The 20,089-nt window shown below is 38.8% G+C and overlaps 1 protein-coding gene and 1 long non-coding RNA gene across 5 annotated transcripts in view; one reads left to right on the top strand and one right to left on the bottom strand.

Annotated features, from left to right (window-relative positions):
* LOC113660857 overlaps window positions 1-20,089 on the top strand; it is a 34,893-nt gene that overhangs the window by 4,701 nt on the left and 10,103 nt on the right. The gene's annotated exons all lie outside the window — the stretch shown is intronic.
* LOC113660853 (nectin-3-like) lies at window positions 375-18,565 on the bottom strand. 3 transcript variants are annotated; one of them, XR_007140951.1, is made up of 8 exons: window positions 18,052-18,565; window positions 4,148-4,489; window positions 2,608-2,913; window positions 2,341-2,449; window positions 1,289-1,434; window positions 697-809; window positions 552-600; window positions 375-462 (listed from the first exon to the last, which is right to left on the bottom strand). XR_007140951.1 is itself a non-coding variant. In XM_047815423.1 (7 exons), exons 1-6 carry the CDS (start codon window positions 18,113-18,115, stop codon window positions 727-729), a joined length of 1,050 nt encoding a protein of 349 aa, XP_047671379.1. In that variant the 5' UTR covers window positions 18,116-18,565; the 3' UTR covers window positions 458-600; window positions 697-726. The 3 variants fall into 3 exon arrangements, 1 of the variants encoding a protein (XP_047671379.1); XR_007140952.1 differs by having other exon boundaries at window positions 378-457; XM_047815423.1 differs by having other exon boundaries at window positions 458-600.

Below are 20,089 nucleotides of genomic sequence, written 5' to 3'. Positions count from 1 at the left end.
GTGTGTTTGTATATTTAATACATAACATAAATAAATCTATAATTAAATATTAAGGACACAGCTGTCAACAATTTACCACAAATATCTAGCATGTGTTGGATGACCAGGTTTTAAACAGAGCGATTGTAGGGTTGCGCTGTGGGGCATCGGGGACGCTTGCTCGCAAACCTAGAGGAAATCCTGACTAGTAAATCTACCCAAACTTACAGGCAAACTGAGAAAAATGTTTGTTACACTGAAATCTAATGAGGCAAACAGTCCTGACTCTCAGGATGAATCAGAGTGGGATTAAGTGATGTGAACTCCTCTGACTTGGCTTGATCAGTCAACAAACATAAAATGGACCATTAGGTGACAAAACCTGTGGGACCATTTGGTTTCTCCTCACTTGAAGGAGGATAAGCCCCTCCACCACGCCAAGGTATGGTCCCAGTAGAGAGGTTTGTTTCATGTATTACTGCCCTTAAGAAAAAAAACATCTTCCATGTAATCACCAATATAGGCGAGCAAAAGAAGACCATAGAGATTGTAATAAAGGATTTCACACAGACCTCTGCCCGATCTGGAGATTCCGTACGCACAGGTTGACCGATATCACGCCTGAGTGAAAACAGAAAATAAGCAACTCACTTTAACAACTCATTTAATGTTTATAATCTGCTCTCATTACTAGATTGGTAAAATGAGAAAACTCACCGCAGTATTTTATTAATACGCTGAAACAATTCAAATTTCCAAAAGAGAAAACAGCAAACCCCAGCAACGAGGGTCAGGATGAACAGAGTCCAAACAGGTTTTAGATTCTGTAGCTGCAATGCCATAGAGAAAGTATTTTAGTTAGTTCACACAACACACTACATCAAGATTTCTATAATTTATCTTAAACTTGACACCACATGCTGCATCCACTAAGCTAACAGCATTGTAGATGACCCCACAAACCCTCACATTCTCTTTTTACACTTCTGCTATCTGGAAAAAAGCTTTGAAACATTTAGTTCCACACAACCAGACTGTGTAAGTTTTTTCAGCTCAACCCATCAGGCCTCACACACACTTGATATAATCTCAGTTATATGCGGTCTATGCATTCTCTATAATGCTGTTTTGCACATAATAATCCAATGCAGCTATTGTAGGTGTACATATGCGAACACATTATTGAATAAATGTTGAAGGATGACGTAGTTATGTTTAATAAATAAACTGTGTGTATATGTGAACTGTGTCAACTATCAAGAGCATTTATTTACTGTTCCAGTGAAGGACAAATAATATACATACTTACATGTTTCAACATGCATATAGAGGGAACCAACAGCTTCCCCGTATTGGTTAGACGCCACACAATAGTAAGGTCCGTTACTGCCAGGGGTCAGCGGAACAACCAGTCTGTTAACACCACTGGAACGAGTCTTGCTCAATGGAAAAAATCTAAATAAAATGTATTTGATAAATAATGGTAAGTGTGATTGTATAAACAGCACACTACACAGATAAACATCATACTGTCGGAAAAGCTGGCTTCAAAATGCTTATTTTGCACATCCGGTTTTTACTGATAACACTTATATGACTCAAGGCATTTGTTAGCATTTAAACTGTTCTATTCCTCAATGGTGATAAAATGTACATTATTAGAGCAATGTTAATGCTACTAGGCTATGTACTGAAGACACACTTCATACAAAATATCACCATGATCGTGAAGAAAATGTGGAGTGTTTTGTGAATTTGGATAGTAATTGGATAGGATCCACAGGAACATTGCAGTAAAGATCAGGAACATATGACCAAGGAAAATATCAGAAATACATCAGCCATTGGAGTGATCGAGAACAGAGTGGTCTGACTTTAAGGCTAGATTCAGATCACATTATTAAACATATACAGATTAGATTATTCACTCACACAAATCAACATTAGGATAAACGCAAAACCTATTTAATATAAGTTAAGTTAACTTTATTTGCTATAACTCTTAAAGCCATGTACAAACAACACTGATGGCTGTCTTGGTAACATGAACATCAAACATTAAACCGAAATCCAAAACCAGGCTTGTGTTCAAGTTTCACACACATTTTTAACAACAAAGCTGTACATGTTATATGATAAGCCATATAATATGCCTCATGTACGCTAAATATCTAAGTACTGAATTTTGCTTCTCATGGCAACTCAAAAACTATATCTGTGTTTATTTAAAGCTTCTTTGTGCTGATGTCTGTTGTTAAGAGTACTATGAGCAGGTGCAGCATTATTGTAAATATAATAAGGTTTATGTACCTTACTGTGGCATTTTATGATTAACATACAAAGAAGACTCATCTCTGTTACCTGCCCCAGGTAAAGTTGGTAGGTTTTGGATTAGCGTCTGTATCACAGAGAAATTCACAGGTTTTCCCTTGATCACCTGCTGAACTAATATAAACCACCTGGGGAGGATCTGAGAGAAAAATGAAAGAAACGTTAATACTTTACACAATGTACCATTCAGTAAAACAGAATTAGGTGTAATATTTTTTGTGTTAAATCTGACTCCCCACATATTCCTTTTGTTTCAGTAAATAGTTATAAGCAAAAATAATGAACTTGTCCTCTTACAGTGAATATCCAATGTGTAACTCAGTTCCAGTTCCTGCTTTAGGCCAGGGTGTGTGACTACACACTGAACCTTCTTCTGGTTTAGATCTTTAGATGCAGTTCCAATCAGGTTGCTTTTAACAGTGTATCTATCTTCAGAGTCCACAGTGACAGTATTTTGTACTTTCGCCGTGTTGTTTAAAGCACCCAGACTCCACAACACTTCTGCTGCAGGCTTTGCATTGGCTGCAGTGCAGGTCGCTAAAATCCCTTCAGTGTCTCCAGCAACAGCAGGAACATTAGTGCCCACAGTGACAACAGGAGGAACTGAAAACATGAACAAGAATAACAAAAATAAATAAATAATGTTGTTTAACTGATCTCTGGGTGAATATGTTTCATTAATATGTATGTCTGACCCTGTTCACTCGTGATTTAGAACAAGTTTTATTTATAGAACAGTGAAGACACTGTAGACTTGTTGTGATGGTAGGGTTTGACTTTAGAGCAGTGAACTTCACACTGCACAACTATTTCAGTCTGCAGTGGTGAAAACCATTAAAAGCCCATGTACGCTCAAGTTCAAGTTATCAGATCTGTTTTAGTTTACAACTGCATGCACTGTCAACAGCCTGATGTTTCATTTTCATATTTATCTAGTCTCAGCCATTTAAAAAATGTATGCAATTCCGTTATGGATTATAGACCCAATACCTGTTTTTTCCTAAACAATGATTGGCTCCCATTTGAGTTTGGTGCCTCTGACATTTTTTTCCACACAATATCTCATGAAGTATTTCGAGGTACAACCTTACTCATCAGGAATATAAATATTCATCTGGATTTTTAAAGCTTTGAGGAAGTATCTATCGTTGAATGCAACATACAAATAAAATTCATCACAAGAGAATGAGATCCCTTTTTGTCCCATTTTAGACAAACCACCAGTGCTTATGAACAGAGTACAATGCATAATTAAATGTATTTACTCTACTACTTACTACTGTTACTAAATTCATAAACTATAAGAAGTTTAATATTCTAAAGTCTCAAAATGATGCCTTTTCTATACTGCAAACATGAGCATTGCTAAAAGATGGGTCATCAGGTTCAATTTTCAACTGATTAAAATTCAAGAAAACGCACTAAAAGCTCAGTATTCAGTGCTCAAGACAGATCTGACCCACTGGTGTCCTGCCACATAGTCTCACTGTTGTGTTAAATGGTTTCTAAGACCTGACTGAGTCTCTGTATCCAGGCCAGACTCACAAAGAGCTTGTTCTTTTTTGCACAACGCAACAAATTAACCAAATTCATTTAATTGGTTTGCAGTTTGACATGCATTATATTGAAGATAATGGACATGCAATGGACACAGTCATGAAAATGCTTGACATTAAAAAACATTTCTATACATTGTATAATGTATAACTTTTTTATACCTCTTGGCCTCTCTGAAACATATTATCCAGAGTACCATATACAATGTATTTTATGGCTGTGTGGACCCCCCAGACACATGCAAAATACATGGGTTTATCAGATCTACAAAGAATCTTACCTTGTACTGTGAGACGAATTTCTGTTTTATATGGTCCACTTGGAAATACGCTGAAGATGCAGGTGTAGATTCCCTCATCTAAAAGAGTAACATTACTAAGAAGGATTGAGCCGTCCAGTACTGCTAAGTTCCCTGCAAATTTTACTCGGTCCCTCAGTCCGTTAATATGATGTTCTTTGCCACTGGAAGTGATAACCAGAAAATCTGTATTTGTCGGGTTTTTCTTTGTTCGTCTTTGCCACCTAATAGTTGTTAGAGTCTCTGTTGTCTCGATCGCTTCACAGAATAACTGCGCATCATCTCCTGCTGTTACAGTCCCATCCCGACCAATGACCTTTATGGCTGTGTTTAAAAAAAAGAGAATATTTTAATAATGAAATATATTCACATCATGAGAATGAGCAAATTGCTACTTTCCTCCAGAGAGCTAATTGTGTGTTGTGCACCTCTAATGTGCTAAGAACCAGAATTCAGAAGAAGGCTGACTGGTTAGTGGAGTTTTAGCAAAGGACTCAGGAATATCTCAAGAGTAATGCAATTCAAGTATGGGCTGGGTCAATTAAGGACATTCAGAAACTTGTAAAAAAGCCATATCAGTATTATCTTTGCTGTGTGAACTGGCTGAGTGTCATGCTGAAAGAGGGAGATATATTATATTAGTGCCCATGGTTTTGTAGCGGAATGTCCATGAAGTTCACATACACTCACCAGTCATTTTATTAGACATTCATGTAGACACATTTATACAGCCAATTTGCCAATCGTGTGGCAGCAGTGAAATGCAGACAAACACACAGATACATTCTAGCAGCTTCTGTTAACATTTACAATCATAATGGGGTGAGAAATGTGTGATCTCAGTGCTTTTTGGGGGGTGACATGACTTATTTCTATAATTGCTCGTCTCCCAGGATTTTCACACAGAACAGTCATCAGTTTTTGTGTACGGGGGAAGCTTACAGTTTTTTTGAACATGAAATATGACCGTGAATTGGATCTTTACAACGAATATGTGAGATATTGTGTATATTGTTATATTATATTATATTGTATATTGATATATTGTGTTTGAGCATATACTTTCATCGTTTTGGAATTTTAATAATAATAATAATAATAATAATAATAATAATAATAATAATAATAATAATAATAATAATAATAATACATTTTATTTAAAGGCGCCTTTCTTAACACTCAAGGTCACCGTACAAAAGAAGAATATATATATATATACGTATATATCTCATGATGTAGAATAAGCTAAACTAAACAGATGAGTTTTAAGCTGAGATTTAAATAATGAAAGAGAATCAATATTACGGAGTTCAGATGGAAGTGAGTTCCAGAGTTGAGGTGCAGAGTAACTGAAAGCTCTGTTCCCCATAGTTACAAGACGGATAGAGGGAACAATGAAATGATTGGAAGAAGAAGACCTAAGAGTGCGAGTTGGTTTTGGGGTATGAAGAAGATCAAGAAGATACGAGGGTGCAAGATTGTGGATAGCTTTAAATGTTAGAAGAAGAATTTTATACTTGATACGATAATTAATGGGAAGCCAGTGTAGCTGTTCCAGAACAGGTGTAATATGATGGATAGAGGGAGTACGAGTGATGATGCGGGCAGAAGAATTTTGAATGAGTTGCAGCTTATGAAGGGTTTTGCGAGGAAGCCCAATAAGAAGAGAATTACAGTAGTCAAGCCGGGAGGTTACTAGACTGTGAATAAGAGTGGTGGTAGATTGAGTGGTGAGAAAGGAACGAAGCCTATTGATATGTCGAAGGTGAAGTATGCAGCCCGAGTAACATTATTTACATGAGAGATAAAAGAAAGGGTACTATCAAAGATGACACCAAGACTCTTACCCTGAGATGAGGGAGCTATGAGAGATTCATCAATGGAAATAAGAAAATTTTAAAATTTGTTAAGCACAGTTTTTGTGCCTATAATGAGAAATTCTGTTTTATTACTATTTAGTTTAAGAGAGTTTGCAGAAAACCATGATTTTATGTCAATGAGACAATCAGAAAGAGCAGATGGAGGGAGTTTTGAATGTGGTTTTGTGGAAAGGTAGAGCTGGGTGTCACCAGCATAGCAAAGAAACTTAACCTGATGTTTATGAAAAATATGTTCAAGGGGTAAAAGCTAAGTAATAAATAACAAAGGGCCAAGGACGGAGCCCTGGGGAACACCAGAGGTAACAGAAACTACAGAAGAGGTGAATGATTTTAGTTGAACAAACTGTGTGCGATCAGAGAGATATGAATGAAACCATTTCAGAGGCGTGTTGGTGATGCCAATAGTGGAAAGCCTGTCTAAAAGAATATCGTGGGAAATTGTATCAAAAGCTGCACTCAGATCAAGGAGAAGGAGGATGGATAGTAAACCAGAATCAGCTGCTATAAGCAAATCATTTGTGACTTTTAATAGAGCTGTTACAGTGCTATGAGATGGGCGAAAACCAGATTGGAATTGTTCATATGGATTATTGCCAGACAAATGGATATGAAGTGAGCAGCAACAACTTTTTCCAAAATTTTAGAAATAAAATAAGATTAGAAATAGGACGAAAATGATTAAGGTTGTTGGTGTCCAAACCTGGTTTCTTTAGAATTGGAGTTACAGCAGCTGTTTTGAAAAGAGAAGGAACAACCGCAGTGGTAAGGGAAGAATAAATAATATCCATAATAAAATGGAACAGAGAGGAAGCAGTAGCCTTAACAAGGAGAGTTGGAAAAGGATCAAGATAACAAGTTGAAGATTTAGATTGATGAATAAGTTTTAAGATATCATCAATTGAGGGCAGAATAAACTCAGAGAACAGTTGTGTAGGAACAGGTAAAACTGAGACACATGGAGTAGAAACAGGAGTGGCCATAAGTTGACGATGAATGCCTTCAATTTTTGATGTAAAGATTGATGCTAAAGTATTGCAGAAATCAGATGAGTACAAATGAGAGGGAAGTGAGTCGGGGGGTGTTGTAAAAATTTTCAATAAGGAAAAAAGAACCCTTGTATTCCCTTCATTAGAACCGATTAAGTCAGAATAGTATGCAGATTTAGCTTTAGCAATAGTGTCTTTATAGTGAGACATATGTTCTGAATACATTTCCTTGTGGACAGTAAGGCCAGTTCTTCTAAAAAGTCTCTCAAGCTGTCGTCCTTTTGCTTTTAATTGCCTGAGAAAAGGTGTGAACCAGGGTGCAGTAACAGTAAACGAAACAGTCCTAGTCTTAACTGGAGCAAAAGTATTCAACAAATTCTGGTGACTATTATTGTACTGAGAGACCAAATTATCTGGAGTGAAACAGCTGTCAGCCCTAGGAAGACTTGCAATGCTTAAAAGTCAAGTTAATGTCCTTGATTTTCCGGAATGATATCATACGTGAAGATTTTGATTTGAAAAGTGGAAGATCAACATTAAAGGACAGTAACAGATGATCAGTACATGGAAAAAATTCTGCATTGAGGTTGCCTGGAGAGACACCTGAACAACAGATTAAATCCAAAGTATGTCCTTTAGTATGCGTGGGAAAATTCACATGTTGCTGCAGTCCGAAGCTATCCAGACAAGATGTAAATTCGTTAGCAAGGTTGTTGTGAACATCATCCATGTGAATATTGAAATCCCCCACAAGAATTATATTTGGTGCAAGAGTAGTCATTTCATTCAAAAAAGCAGCAAAGTCAGGGATAAAATCCTTGTTAAATTTTGGTGGTCGATATACAGTGCTGATAATAGTTGGAGTAGATCCAGAGAGCTGTCAAGCTGCAGCCTCAAATGAGTGGGAGACAGAAACATGCACTGACATCAGTCTCCACTTCTAACGGTAGATTATTGCCAGACCTCCTTCTCGACCAGAATCACGTGGTTGAGAGATGTAAACAAACCCTGGCGGAATGGCATCATTGAGTGCAATAAAGTAATTTTGTTTCTGCCATGATCGGTCAACCAGAGAAAATCAATCTTGCGATTTGCAAGAAGATCCTGCACAAGATGCCCTTTACTCGTAAGAGAATGGATGTTAAGAAGACCGAAACCGACAGTGCTGTTGTTGCTTGGTCTGGTAGCCGAGTTAGCCGAGTTAGCCAGGTTCGCCAGCACACGCTGACCGGCGCAGCGACTGGCGTTCCTTGGTGGGGGTCGAACAGCTGACCATAGTGACTTTATATCACTTGATTTATTAAACCAGAAGGTCTGCCGAGAGCCACAATGAATATATTTCCGCCTTGGCAGATATAAGATGTCCGGATGAGCAAGCAGTACAGGAGGTGTTGAATCATATAAACACTGACGGAAACTCAAAAGTTCAGCAGCAGAGTATTGAAACAGTACTGCGGACTGTACAAGATGCAGTACAGTCCAGGCAAGTACAAGCCATAAGCAATAGATCCTCATTGTAGTCTATGCAGTGGATATGGTGTTAATTATTGTTATCGGGGAGAGCAGCGGCAACCAAGACGCGCCAGCTTTCACTCAGACCAGTTTGTTTAGCTACACATGTGATATGTTCAGGATTGGCATGGACTATGAACTGTGGATGAATGAACAATGGAACTATGGTGACTGTATGGTATGCTTGTTCCAATAAAAGACACGCAACAGCATATAAAAGAACATTTGCCTTTATTGACACGTCAATTAATAGATCACTCCCCGGACACGATTCACCTCTGACTTTAGTGGAAAGTCAGCCACACAAGGAGTTCAGTGTCATTTCCAGTCACCAGATGCAATAAAACAGCAGTGGGATGTGGCAGAACAGGAGATTCACAGTATTACAGTGCAGCTAAACAAGTTCCAGAAAATGTGTGGGGAAAATATTTTCCAACATCTTGCAGAATCCATGCCAGAAAAAACTAAAGGCGATTTGAGAGCAAAAGTAGACCACATCCAGTATTAGTGTGTTGTTCCTAATAAACTGTTCATGGAGTGTAGATGTTATGGTCTGGTATCCACATACATTTGGCACTAGACTGCAATTTATTTCACTTATTTGGAGAAGAGTTCACAGTGAAAACCTCTCATTTACCGAAGAAAAATATGCATTCATTTTTCCTGAGAGAAGAAAAAGTAAATTTTTCTTTATTTAAAATAAACTGTACAAAATACAGTGAGGTAAGAATCACAAATATAAACCAGATCAAATCATCATACCAAGTTACCAATCATCATGACTCTCCGGTTAAACCAGTTGACACCCCTAGGTTAAACTGTCTTTTTTTAATTTTATTTTCTTTTATATATATTTTATTTATTTATAATTTTTATATTTATTTATTTTATTTTATATATTTTTTTATTTTATTTTATATATTTATTTTATATATCTTCTTTTATTTTATATATTGATTTACATATAAACCATTCTATTTATACAAGGTGGTCATCATTAGATGTGACAGAGCCACTCATATCTATTGGTGTAAAATCCACCCACACTTCGCCGCTTTTAAACCCTGACCCATGCTGGCCAAGCAAGATCCTGGGGAAGAAAAAAGGAGGGAAACGAACCGGCGTCAGGAACAGGCTGAGGGCTCGCGCACACCGTGACATTCGGGACTGCAACCTTCTCTGCTTCACCGAGACATGGCTGAACCCAGCGATACCAGACCATGCAATCCAGCCGGACGAGTTTTTCTCGGTTTAACGCATGGACAGAACACCGGAGTCGGGGAAGTCAAGGGGAGGTGGAGTGTGTCTGATGGTGAACAACCACTGGTGCGACAGCGCAAGCATTGTTCCTCATTCACACTCCTGCACACCAAATCTGGAACTACTGACCATCAAATGTCGGGCCCTACTATCTACCTCAGGAACTCAGCTCGGTCAAAGTCACTGCTGTTTATATTCCACCTCAAGCGGACACGGACACTGTAGTGTGGGACTTACATGAGACACTAACGCTTCACCAAACACCTCATTGGGACACTGCGCTCATTGTGGTGGGAGACTTTAACAGTGCCAACCTCAAGCGTGCACCTCCGAACTTTCAGCAGCATCTCACCTGCCCCACCAGGGGTGAAAGGACACTGGACCACTGCCACAAACCATTCAAGAACAGCTATATAAGGCACAATCACCTCCATCGTTTGAAAAATCGGTCTATGCTGCCTTCTTCCTCATGCCTGTATATAAACAAAGGCTGAAACAGGAAGCTCCGGTTCAGAGGGAGGTCGCGCGCTGGACTGACCAATCGGTGGCCGCTCTGCAGGACGCTTTAGATGACGCAGACTGGGACATGTTCAGAATGTGCAGAAAACCACCATCAGAACATTTCCCAACCAGAAGCCGTGAGTGGATAAAACCATCCGCTATGGTCTGAGATCCTGCTACGCTGCCTACAAAATGGCACTCGCCACCAGGGACATGGATGAGTACAAGGCTGCGTCTTACAGTGTACTCAAAGTGGTGAAGGAAGCAAAGCAGCGCTACGGGAGGAAACTAGAGTCACAGGTCCAACATGGTGGCTCTAGGAGCCTGTGGCACGAACTGAGGAACATCATGGACTATAGAACACCAGCTTCAAGAATGGGGAATGCGGACGCTTCTCTGGCAGACTAGCTAAACATCTTTTATGCTCGCACCGAGGCTACAGCTAACCATGCTAGCGGCACAAACAGCATGCACGCTGAGAGAGCTGGAGAGATAAACACGTTCACCATCTCGGAGCATGACATGAAGAGGGCATTCAAGAGCATGGATACCAGGAAGGCAGCAGGATCAGATGGCATCACAAGTTGGGTTCTAAAAGCCTCCCTTGACCAGCTAGCACCGGTGTTCACTGAGATATTCAACCTCTCACTGGAACAGTAAGTTGAAGGTCCTGGGCCTGCTGCTGGGTCAATGGATCTCCAACTTCCTTACAGACAGACCACAAGCCATACAGGTGGGCAAACACACCTTATCCACCCTCACCCTCAGCACTGTTGTGTTCTGAGCCCCCTGCTGTACTCATTGTACACATATGACTGTGTGGCCACTTTCAACTCCACCACCATCATGTTTGCTGATGACACTGTTGTGGTGGGCCAGATCTCCAACAACAGCAAGACAGCCTACCAACAGGAGACTAAAAACCTGGAAAGATGGTGCCAGGAGAACAATCTTCTCCTGAATGTCAGCAAGACTAAGGAGTTGATAGTGGACTTCAGCACGAAGCAGGAGTGGTCATACCAACTGCTAAACATCAACGGGACCAGTGTTAAGAGTAGACAGTTTCTGGTACATAGGAGTTCACATCACACAGAACCTGTTTTGGTCCTGTCACATCAACACCCTGGTGAAGAAGGCCCGGCAGCATCTGTACCACCTGAGATGCTTAAGGGACTTCAACCTACCCTCTCAGGTGCTACAAACTTTCTACACATGCACCATTGAGAGCGTCCTGAAGGGTAGCATCACTTCCTGGTTTGGGAACAGCACCATGCAAAACAGGTGAGCCCTCTAGAGGGTGGTGCTGTCAGCTGAACGTAGCATCCACACCAAGCTCCGTGACCTGCAGGACATCTACAGCACACAATGCCGGACCAGGGCCAAGAAGATTGTAAAGGATCTCAGATATCCCAACAATGGACTCTTTTCTTTGTTGCTATCAGGGAAACACTTTTGCACCTCGAAAGCAAACACAGAGAGAATGATGAGAAGGTTCTTCCTACAGGCCATTTGGAGTTTAAACCAGGAAACACCCAGGGTCTAGTACTGGACCTCTCCCTCCATCTTCACTTTTTTCTGCACAACCTTTTTTTGCACTATGACACTAACTCTGGACTGTCACTTTAACTCTAGACTTGCACAGCACAGTGCCACTTTACACACACACACACCATACTGCACATGGACACTTTAAAGACAATCGTTAAAACTATACGCATTTATGTATATACATATAATTTTCACATATATATTCATATTTTAGGCCATCCTTAAAAATATTCTTGTTTGCCGTAACCCGACAGACCCTGTCAATTTAGGGCGGACTCAAATTTTTTATTTTTTTTTTTTGCTTCAAGTCTGACCAACTTGCCGGTTGTAAATTTGCGTTAAGACCGACCAATTTTTTTTTTTACTCTTCAAACAACTAATACAAAACCAATAAAATAATATTAATTATATTTTAGTAAGTATTGTAAATATATACATTGCCTAGGCCTACATATAAATATAGGCTACGTTCTTTCTTTTAAATAAAAACCCATGACGTCATCTATGTTTACACTATTGGTTAACAGAGGTCACACTATGGCCTGTGCGTTTGCTTCGTCTCATACTCTCATTCACTGTCACAGTCAACGGTTCGTGCTTGGTAATGATGGCTGTGGCTGCAGTAAACAAAATGTTTGTGGTCACCGTTCAAAGTCATACGGGTTCGAGCACCATAATATATCTAAAAAAATTCATTAAAACAGCTCGACACCGCTTTAACTTGGCACAAAGTTATGAAAAAACTGTGCCCAGCATCAAAATAAGGTTTGCAAAGATGCGCCCGAAGGCATGGGTTGAAGACCAGGGGCGGTTCTAGACCTTTTTTAGGGTGGTTCCAGCCCCCCCTTCTGTGATCTCAGCCACCCTAAAACTATAAGTATAATCTTTACTTTGAAAAAAACAAAACAAATGCAGGACTTGACGTCGATGGGAAAGAAAATTATTTATCAGTTTGATCCAAGAGCAAATTTTTTTACTTTGCTTTTACACGCGTGCATTGTAGTCTTTCAATAGTGCGTCATCAGCTGTCTGCTTTATTTGAATGGAGAAGCACAGGCACACGCAGTCAGAGCTGGAGGCATTTATCTATAACCTTAATCGCGGAAAACTGATGTGTGTTTCTGTTGTATTGACTGAGTCTCTTCCTTTTTTCCTTGGGTAAGCTCTGCCCCTGCACACCTGCAGCCAATTTCTGATTGACGCGCCGGGTGGAGATAAAAGGGGGGAGTAGACGTGCGACTAGGGTGGACTCATTCAGAACTCCAGTCGCCAGGCCACTGCCACTACCACAGTCTTTAGCTCTCTGTGTGGCACACACTTGAGGGGAAGCTCTTTCTTTCCATCAAGATTCATGCTGACGAACAGTTGTATTGAACTGAGATTCGTGTGTGCGACTTGTTGTCCAGCCATTGCTGATACACGGTGTTCTTTTTTCTGGTTTCATTTGTATTCTCCTTTTGTTCTGTGTGTTTGTTTGGTGTGTGTTCATGAATGGTCTATGTGATAATTTCTAGTCTAAATTTCTAAATTCTAGCCTGTGATGCGTGAGTGCAGCTAATCAATAAACCGATAAAACTGTCCTATTTGACTCGCGTGTCCTTTTATGTTACTTGCTCCCTCCTCTACGAGCATTGTTGAAAGTGGGGTTCGTAACAATTCTCACTGAGGGCTAAGCCCCCCTAAAGATGAAATCCTAGAACCGGCCCTACTGAAGACCCAGTCAGTGACGTCACGATATGCTAATTTGTTTAAAGTCATACTTACGTAATCATCATCACCAAAATTGTACTTTTTTTTTTTTACATTGAAACTTGAAAAAATATATATAGACCTACCTATGACCTTTTTTTTTTTTTTTTTTAACTGTTACTGCAACCCAAAATATTTTTAAGGATGGCCTTATATAGTTTTTATATAGTTTATACTTTTTATTTATCTACTTCCTTTTGGTTTTATTTTTATCCTTAATTCCATTCCTTTTTATGTTTGAATACCGGACAATTGGGGAAATTCTTGGGGAAATATTGTGTTATAAGCTAATTGGATGATGTCTGTTTCCAACACATTTAGTTTTTTTTTTTAATATCATTACAGTTTTTGGTAATAATATTCATTATTAATAATATTAATAATATTCCTTAATAAAATTAATTTATGTTCAAAGGGTACATTTATGTTCAACCTTAATCAAAAGGCTTTTTTGGCCTATAAAAATAAGAGAAAACCATCATCTTCATTTAGGTTTTCTATATTTAATGTCTTTAATGTTTTATGTCTTTAACCATCCTTACAGTCCCTGACAAAAGTCTTGTCACTTGTGTACAAATTGACCTGAAGTGCCGCTGAAATATATTTCTAATCAAGATTTTTTTTTTTTTTTTTACAAGAAATGGCTCATTTTAAATCCCAACAGCTTTTGTAATAATGTTTCAGTGCAAAACGAAACTGTCAAAAAGTATTTTAATATTCACAGCTTGGTAAAGCCCATTGAGTCCATTTTTGCAAAGACACGTCTTGTCGCCTTGTCATATGAGCTTCACCTACGAATAATAATGAATCAATTAGGTCTCAGGTGTGTATAAAAAGAACCCCAGTACACTTCACTTCAACGGCAACTAGACCTCTGCAAACATGCCTAAGATTCACCCTGAGACTAAAGCTTTGATTATCAAGAGGCTGAAGACCAGATCCACTGCTGATGTGGCAGACACCTTCAATGTGTCTCAGCATCAAGTACAGAGGATAAAAAAATAGATTTGAAGAGACTGGAGACGTTTTGGACAAGCCCAGGTCAAGCAGACCCCGCAAGACAACTGCTCGAGAGGACCGTTTGTTGGCTCAAAAATCCAAGGCCAGCCCATTTTCCACTGCAGCAGAGCTCCACGAGACCTGGTCACCTGAAGTCCCTGTGTCAACCAGAACAGTTTGTCAGATTCTGTCTCGAAATGGCCTCCATGGTCGAATCAGTGCCCAGAAGCCAGCACTAAACAAAAGACAATTGAAAAACCGTGTGGCATTTGCCAAGGCCCACAGCCTGCTAAAAGGATGGATGCTGGAAAAGTGGCAGGTGGATTTTTCCACCTTTTTTTTTTTTTAATCCGATTGAGCATGCATTTCACTTGCTGAAGAAAAAACTGAAGGGAAAATGCCCCAAGAACAAGCAGGAACTGAAGACAGTTGCAGTAGAGGCCTGGCAGAGCATCACCAGGGATGAAACCCAGCGTCTGGTGATGTCTATGCATTCCAGACTTCAGGCTGTAATTGACTGTAAAGGATTTGCAACCAAGTTTGATTTATGACTGTTGTAATTCCTACACCGTTCACCTGATTTGGATGTAAATGCCCTCAAATTAAACTGACAGTCTGCAGTTAAAGCACAACTTGTTCGTTTCATTTCAAATCCACTGTGGTGGTGTATAGAGCCAAAAATTTTAGAATTGTGTCGATGTCCCAATATTTATGGACCTGACTGTATTTCGAACACCAACTGATTAATTAAAAGTCAGGTTAATAGTAGGTGTTTCTACAAAATAGATAAGCAACAAGACTTTTGTCAGGGACTGTATATGATTGAGTATTGATCTTCCTTTTCAGAAGCTAGATTGCATTTCTGTGATCAGGTTTGAAATCCCTATTTGTAGATGAAAAAGTAAACATTTAGTTAAGCAGTTTATAGCCTGAGTTTCTAAGAGAGATGGGACTTCAGTTTTTTTTTCTTATCTGGGGTCTTTGTTAGGTTTGGGAATTAAAATAATAATAATTCCTTGTCTCAGTGCTGGTGAGAGTATACAGGCCTCATGTATTTCTGAAAAAATGTGACTAGGAAAGAATGTAACTATAAATGTCTGTAAAACATACAGACTGTTCAAGATAGTAGCACGCAGTTTCCACTCTGGATACAATATGGTGCTATTTACATTTTTTTAGCCCGACTATCCCTTATGAAACAAAAATATATTGCAATATACTAGAATTTATATTGCAATACAATAGAAAATATATTTCAATGTAGGAAACTTCCTCATATATTTGAAAATATATAGCAATATATGTATGGACAACCTATTGCTATATATTGATTCATATATTAAAATACATTGATAAACTGTATTACATTATTGCATGTACTGTATGTTTGGGCAGTCGTTGTGGGTTCGAGTCTCGGGCTGGTCACGACTGAGGTGCCCTTGAGCAAGGCACTGAAACCCCCAACTGCTCCCCGGGCGCCGCAGCATAAAATGGCTGCCCACTGGGTGTGTGTTCATGGCGTGTGTGAGTGTTCAGTGCTGTGTGTGTGCACTTTGGATGGGATAAATGCAGAGAACAAATTCTGAGTATGGGTCACCATACTTAGCCGTATGTCACTTCACTTTTTTTTTTCTTTTATTGAAGTATTTATTATTTCTTTTATGAGTTAAGCAAGCTCATGCATAGGTTTACAGAGAGGTTGATTAACAATAGTCCAAATCTAATTTTGCATGACATACATTATATTTTACATTATATAGCCACATGGATGGACCATATATGGCTATGCATGGATGGACCATATATGGCTATGCAGCGTGGTGCTGTGTGTTCTGCGTCTGATGCCGCAAAACCAAACCAATTCCATATGACAGATGACACTGTGCCTTTCTTGGGAACGAGTTCTTCTCTGCTCGCTGCCATGTTGTTTGTGTATCTCAATGCAAACGCACGGGGGGAGGGCTGAGCCCATTCGGAACTACGGGAGCCCAGAGGGGAGCGTCAGAGGATGTTAAAGAGAAAACCGGTTTTCATTCAAACATATCGATGTAAACTACACATTCGAGTTAATCGATTAAATCGATTTATTGCCCAACCCTACAACATGCTCAGAATTGAGGCTTGCCCTGCGCTTTGAAGAAATGTTTCCTGCTGCTGAAAAGACGCTCTGATAGTGTCCCAAAACTTGAACATTTTCTGTCGTGTTCTGTTTGTTTCTTCTCTTTGCTCATTGACATTGTTATCGCGCCCTTCCATTTTGCAGCCCGAACTAACACGCGCCCTCAAATCAAAGCCCTTTTCAGCCTTAGTTATAATATCCAAAAAACTGCCATACTGGTGAGCTGACTTTTCCTCTTTTATTTACAATTTCCCCACTCGCTGCGGCACTCATTTTCTGCTTATCAGTCGCCGGTTTCTGAAGAGAAGTCCAGCACCAGCACGAGACAACGATATGGTGTAGCCAAACTTGATACTGTTACATGATTGGCTGTTAGAGTGTCACTCCCCAAGTAGCTAGGTTACCAGAGGACGAGCGCCTTTGTTAATGCAACCAAACTTGCTTCGCAACTTCCGTTTTCTTCCGACGAAGAATAAAAATATCGAACGTCTTTTCGAGCACATTTTCTATCGCTATCGATCACGTGCCTATCATGATACATATCGTTATCATTTTATCCCCCAGCCCTAGTAAAAGGTAACAAACACTTTAGGACTGAAATGTACACAACTAATAGCGAAAAAGATGGACGAATAAAAAGCTTTAACAGCTTTGTTATTCTTTTAGATATAAAGCGATTTCTCTATCTAGTCAGAATACATCAAACATTTTTTAGCATTAAAATAGGTCCCCTGTAGAAGCTTTAAAATCTCAGCACCAGCACCGCAAAGTACAGTTGCTTTCACTGAAAATTAATTTAAATGGGGAAAATTGCTTTGAGATACAAGCAATTTGAGATACGAGCAGGGTCACGGAACAAATTAAACTCGTATCTCGATGTATTACTGTAAACCTCATTCAGTTACTGTGAACTATATTGATGTCTTATGTTGTGCTGCACGATTAATCATATTGCAATCGTGATATCAAGCCTGTGCGATTATATGATGCAAAATGCTGCGATTTTATGAAATAAATAAATAAATGCATGTGTGGATATGACACCCCATTCTCTCCGAAAGCTGTTTGCCTATTTCAATATATAATATATTATGTAGTATAAATCAATATATTTAAGACATATGTTCCCATATAAATCTGATTATATTATCTTGTACATTGAGGTATATTATCACATATAATTTTACATATATATTCACACACACACACACACACACACACACACACACACACACACACACACACACACACACACACACAATGGCTCGTTTTGAGATTGTTTCAACCCCTATAATTATACTTTTGTTTAACAGATAAAGAAGGAGCTCCTACCTTTAATGTTGGCAAAAAACATAAACAGCAGACAAAAACATGTTAACCGTGTCCTGACCATCATAACACGCCATCTTATATCATTTCATTTTCTTTTTTCTTTGTCCAACAGACCGACCAGTGCGCGTCGTGTTCATTTCTTGCTGTATATGTTATTTTGTTGTTGTTGTATTGCAGATGCGCACCGCCTAATAGACTGGAAGTGGAACTATAACTGGACTGCTATGGATGGCTGGGTTCTTTTCCGCGAACCGTTTTTTCGGACATTTCAAAAAACAATTTTTTCTTTTACGTCCTGACGTAATTCACAATGACGTCATGACGTAAATTCCTTCCAACCTGCTTTCTGCCTTTGAAGGTAAACTGGTCCTAGACACTGGTCACTTTTCGGTCGCAGTGTGTTCCACTAGTGATGGGAAGTTCGTTTCTTTTCCGCGAACCGGTTCTTTCGGACAGTTCGATTTAATGAACCAGTTCAAAAATCCAGTTCACCAGTTCTTATACGTCCTGACGTAATGACGCAAATTTCATCATCCCGCTGCCGGCAGATAATACAATCTACTAGAATAAACTAGAACGGTACATTTCCTAAAGAAAATGTGAATGTGATTGCACGTGACGTCTGTTCCCCTCATCGTGCTGAGTGTTTTGATATATGACATGTCCATGTTGTGCTAAATTTTTGATTTCGCTTATTTTGGGGGCGGGGCTACACGTGACGTCAGTTCCCCCCATCGTGCTGAGTGTTTTATGTTGTGTAACTGAGATATGGCTTCTTTATATTGCAATATGGTTCGTAAGGTGCACTACATGGTTGCTAGGGTATGGCTGCACAGTTACTATGGTTATATTTACAGACTAGTTTCTCACCTGCAACAAAAGAGCACACCTGAAAATCCATTTATCTTTTCCTGAAACAAGCGCCATGAAGATCTTGAACTAAAGCATCAATCAGTGATTTTACTGGGAAAAAATATAATCACGTTACAATAAGGATCATTAGTTCAAATGTAATGTATTAACTAACATTTACTAACCATGAGTAATAAATTATTGTATTTAGTAATCTTTGTTAAAATAAAGTTAATTCTTTGTTCATGTTAGTTCACAGTATATTAACTACTGGGAAAAAATATAATCACATTACAATAAGGATCATTAGTTCAAATGTAATGTATTAACTAACATTTGCTGACCATGAGTAATAAATTATTGTATTTAGTAATCTTTGTTAAAATAAAGTTTATTCTTTGTTCATGTTAGTTCACAGTATATTAAGTAATGTTAACACGGTGTTAATAATGTATTAGTAAATGTTGAAATTAACATGAACAAAATGAATAAATGCTGTAGAAGTGCAATTCATTATTAGTTCATGTTAAGTAATGTGGTAACTAATGTCAACTAATGAACCTTTATTATAAAGTTTTAGAAAAAAAAAAACTGTCCAACGGTGGATAGTTCGGAGAGAGTTCTCGCAATACACTTTTCAAAGCAACGGTGAAGCATAATTTTTTTTTAATTTAAGGGATTTCTATATTTTATCCACTCAATAGTCTACAATATAATATCCCATATAAACGTAGCGTAATTATAATAATAAAACAGTGGGATATTCAGTGATATTGGCTGTGCAATATCGACTTTTGTGATTGGCCAATACCGGCACATTTGAGCCAATGGAAATGCTTCTGTCCTTCGGTGCGCGTCTTTATTCCTCTGAGAACTCCAAAGCTTGAGGTAAATTATCTGGAATGATTAGTGGAGCTGTGAACATATTCTCCAAATTGCACCCAAGAAGACTGGAACTGACCAGTGTACTAAATCCATAAGTGTCAAGACAAATATAGCAACAAGCAAAGAGGCATTGACAGAGAGTCAAGAAATTATGATGAAAATAATTATTATTAATACTTCAGTAAAGTTCATTAAATCTGTTCTGTTGTTAGTGTGGTCTTTAAGCTTATGAACTGTGTATGGACTGACAAAGGTGGTACATGAGGAAGCAGTTTGACAATAATTTAGGTGCATCGAAAGC

The sequence above is a fragment of the Tachysurus fulvidraco genome, chromosome 6, assembly GCF_022655615.1.
Source record: "Tachysurus fulvidraco isolate hzauxx_2018 chromosome 6, HZAU_PFXX_2.0, whole genome shotgun sequence".
Classification (NCBI taxonomy): domain Eukaryota; kingdom Metazoa; phylum Chordata; class Actinopteri; order Siluriformes; family Bagridae; genus Tachysurus; species Tachysurus fulvidraco.
The sequence above is the reverse complement of the archived record's forward strand: the minus strand, read 5'-3'. Positions and strand labels throughout refer to the sequence as shown.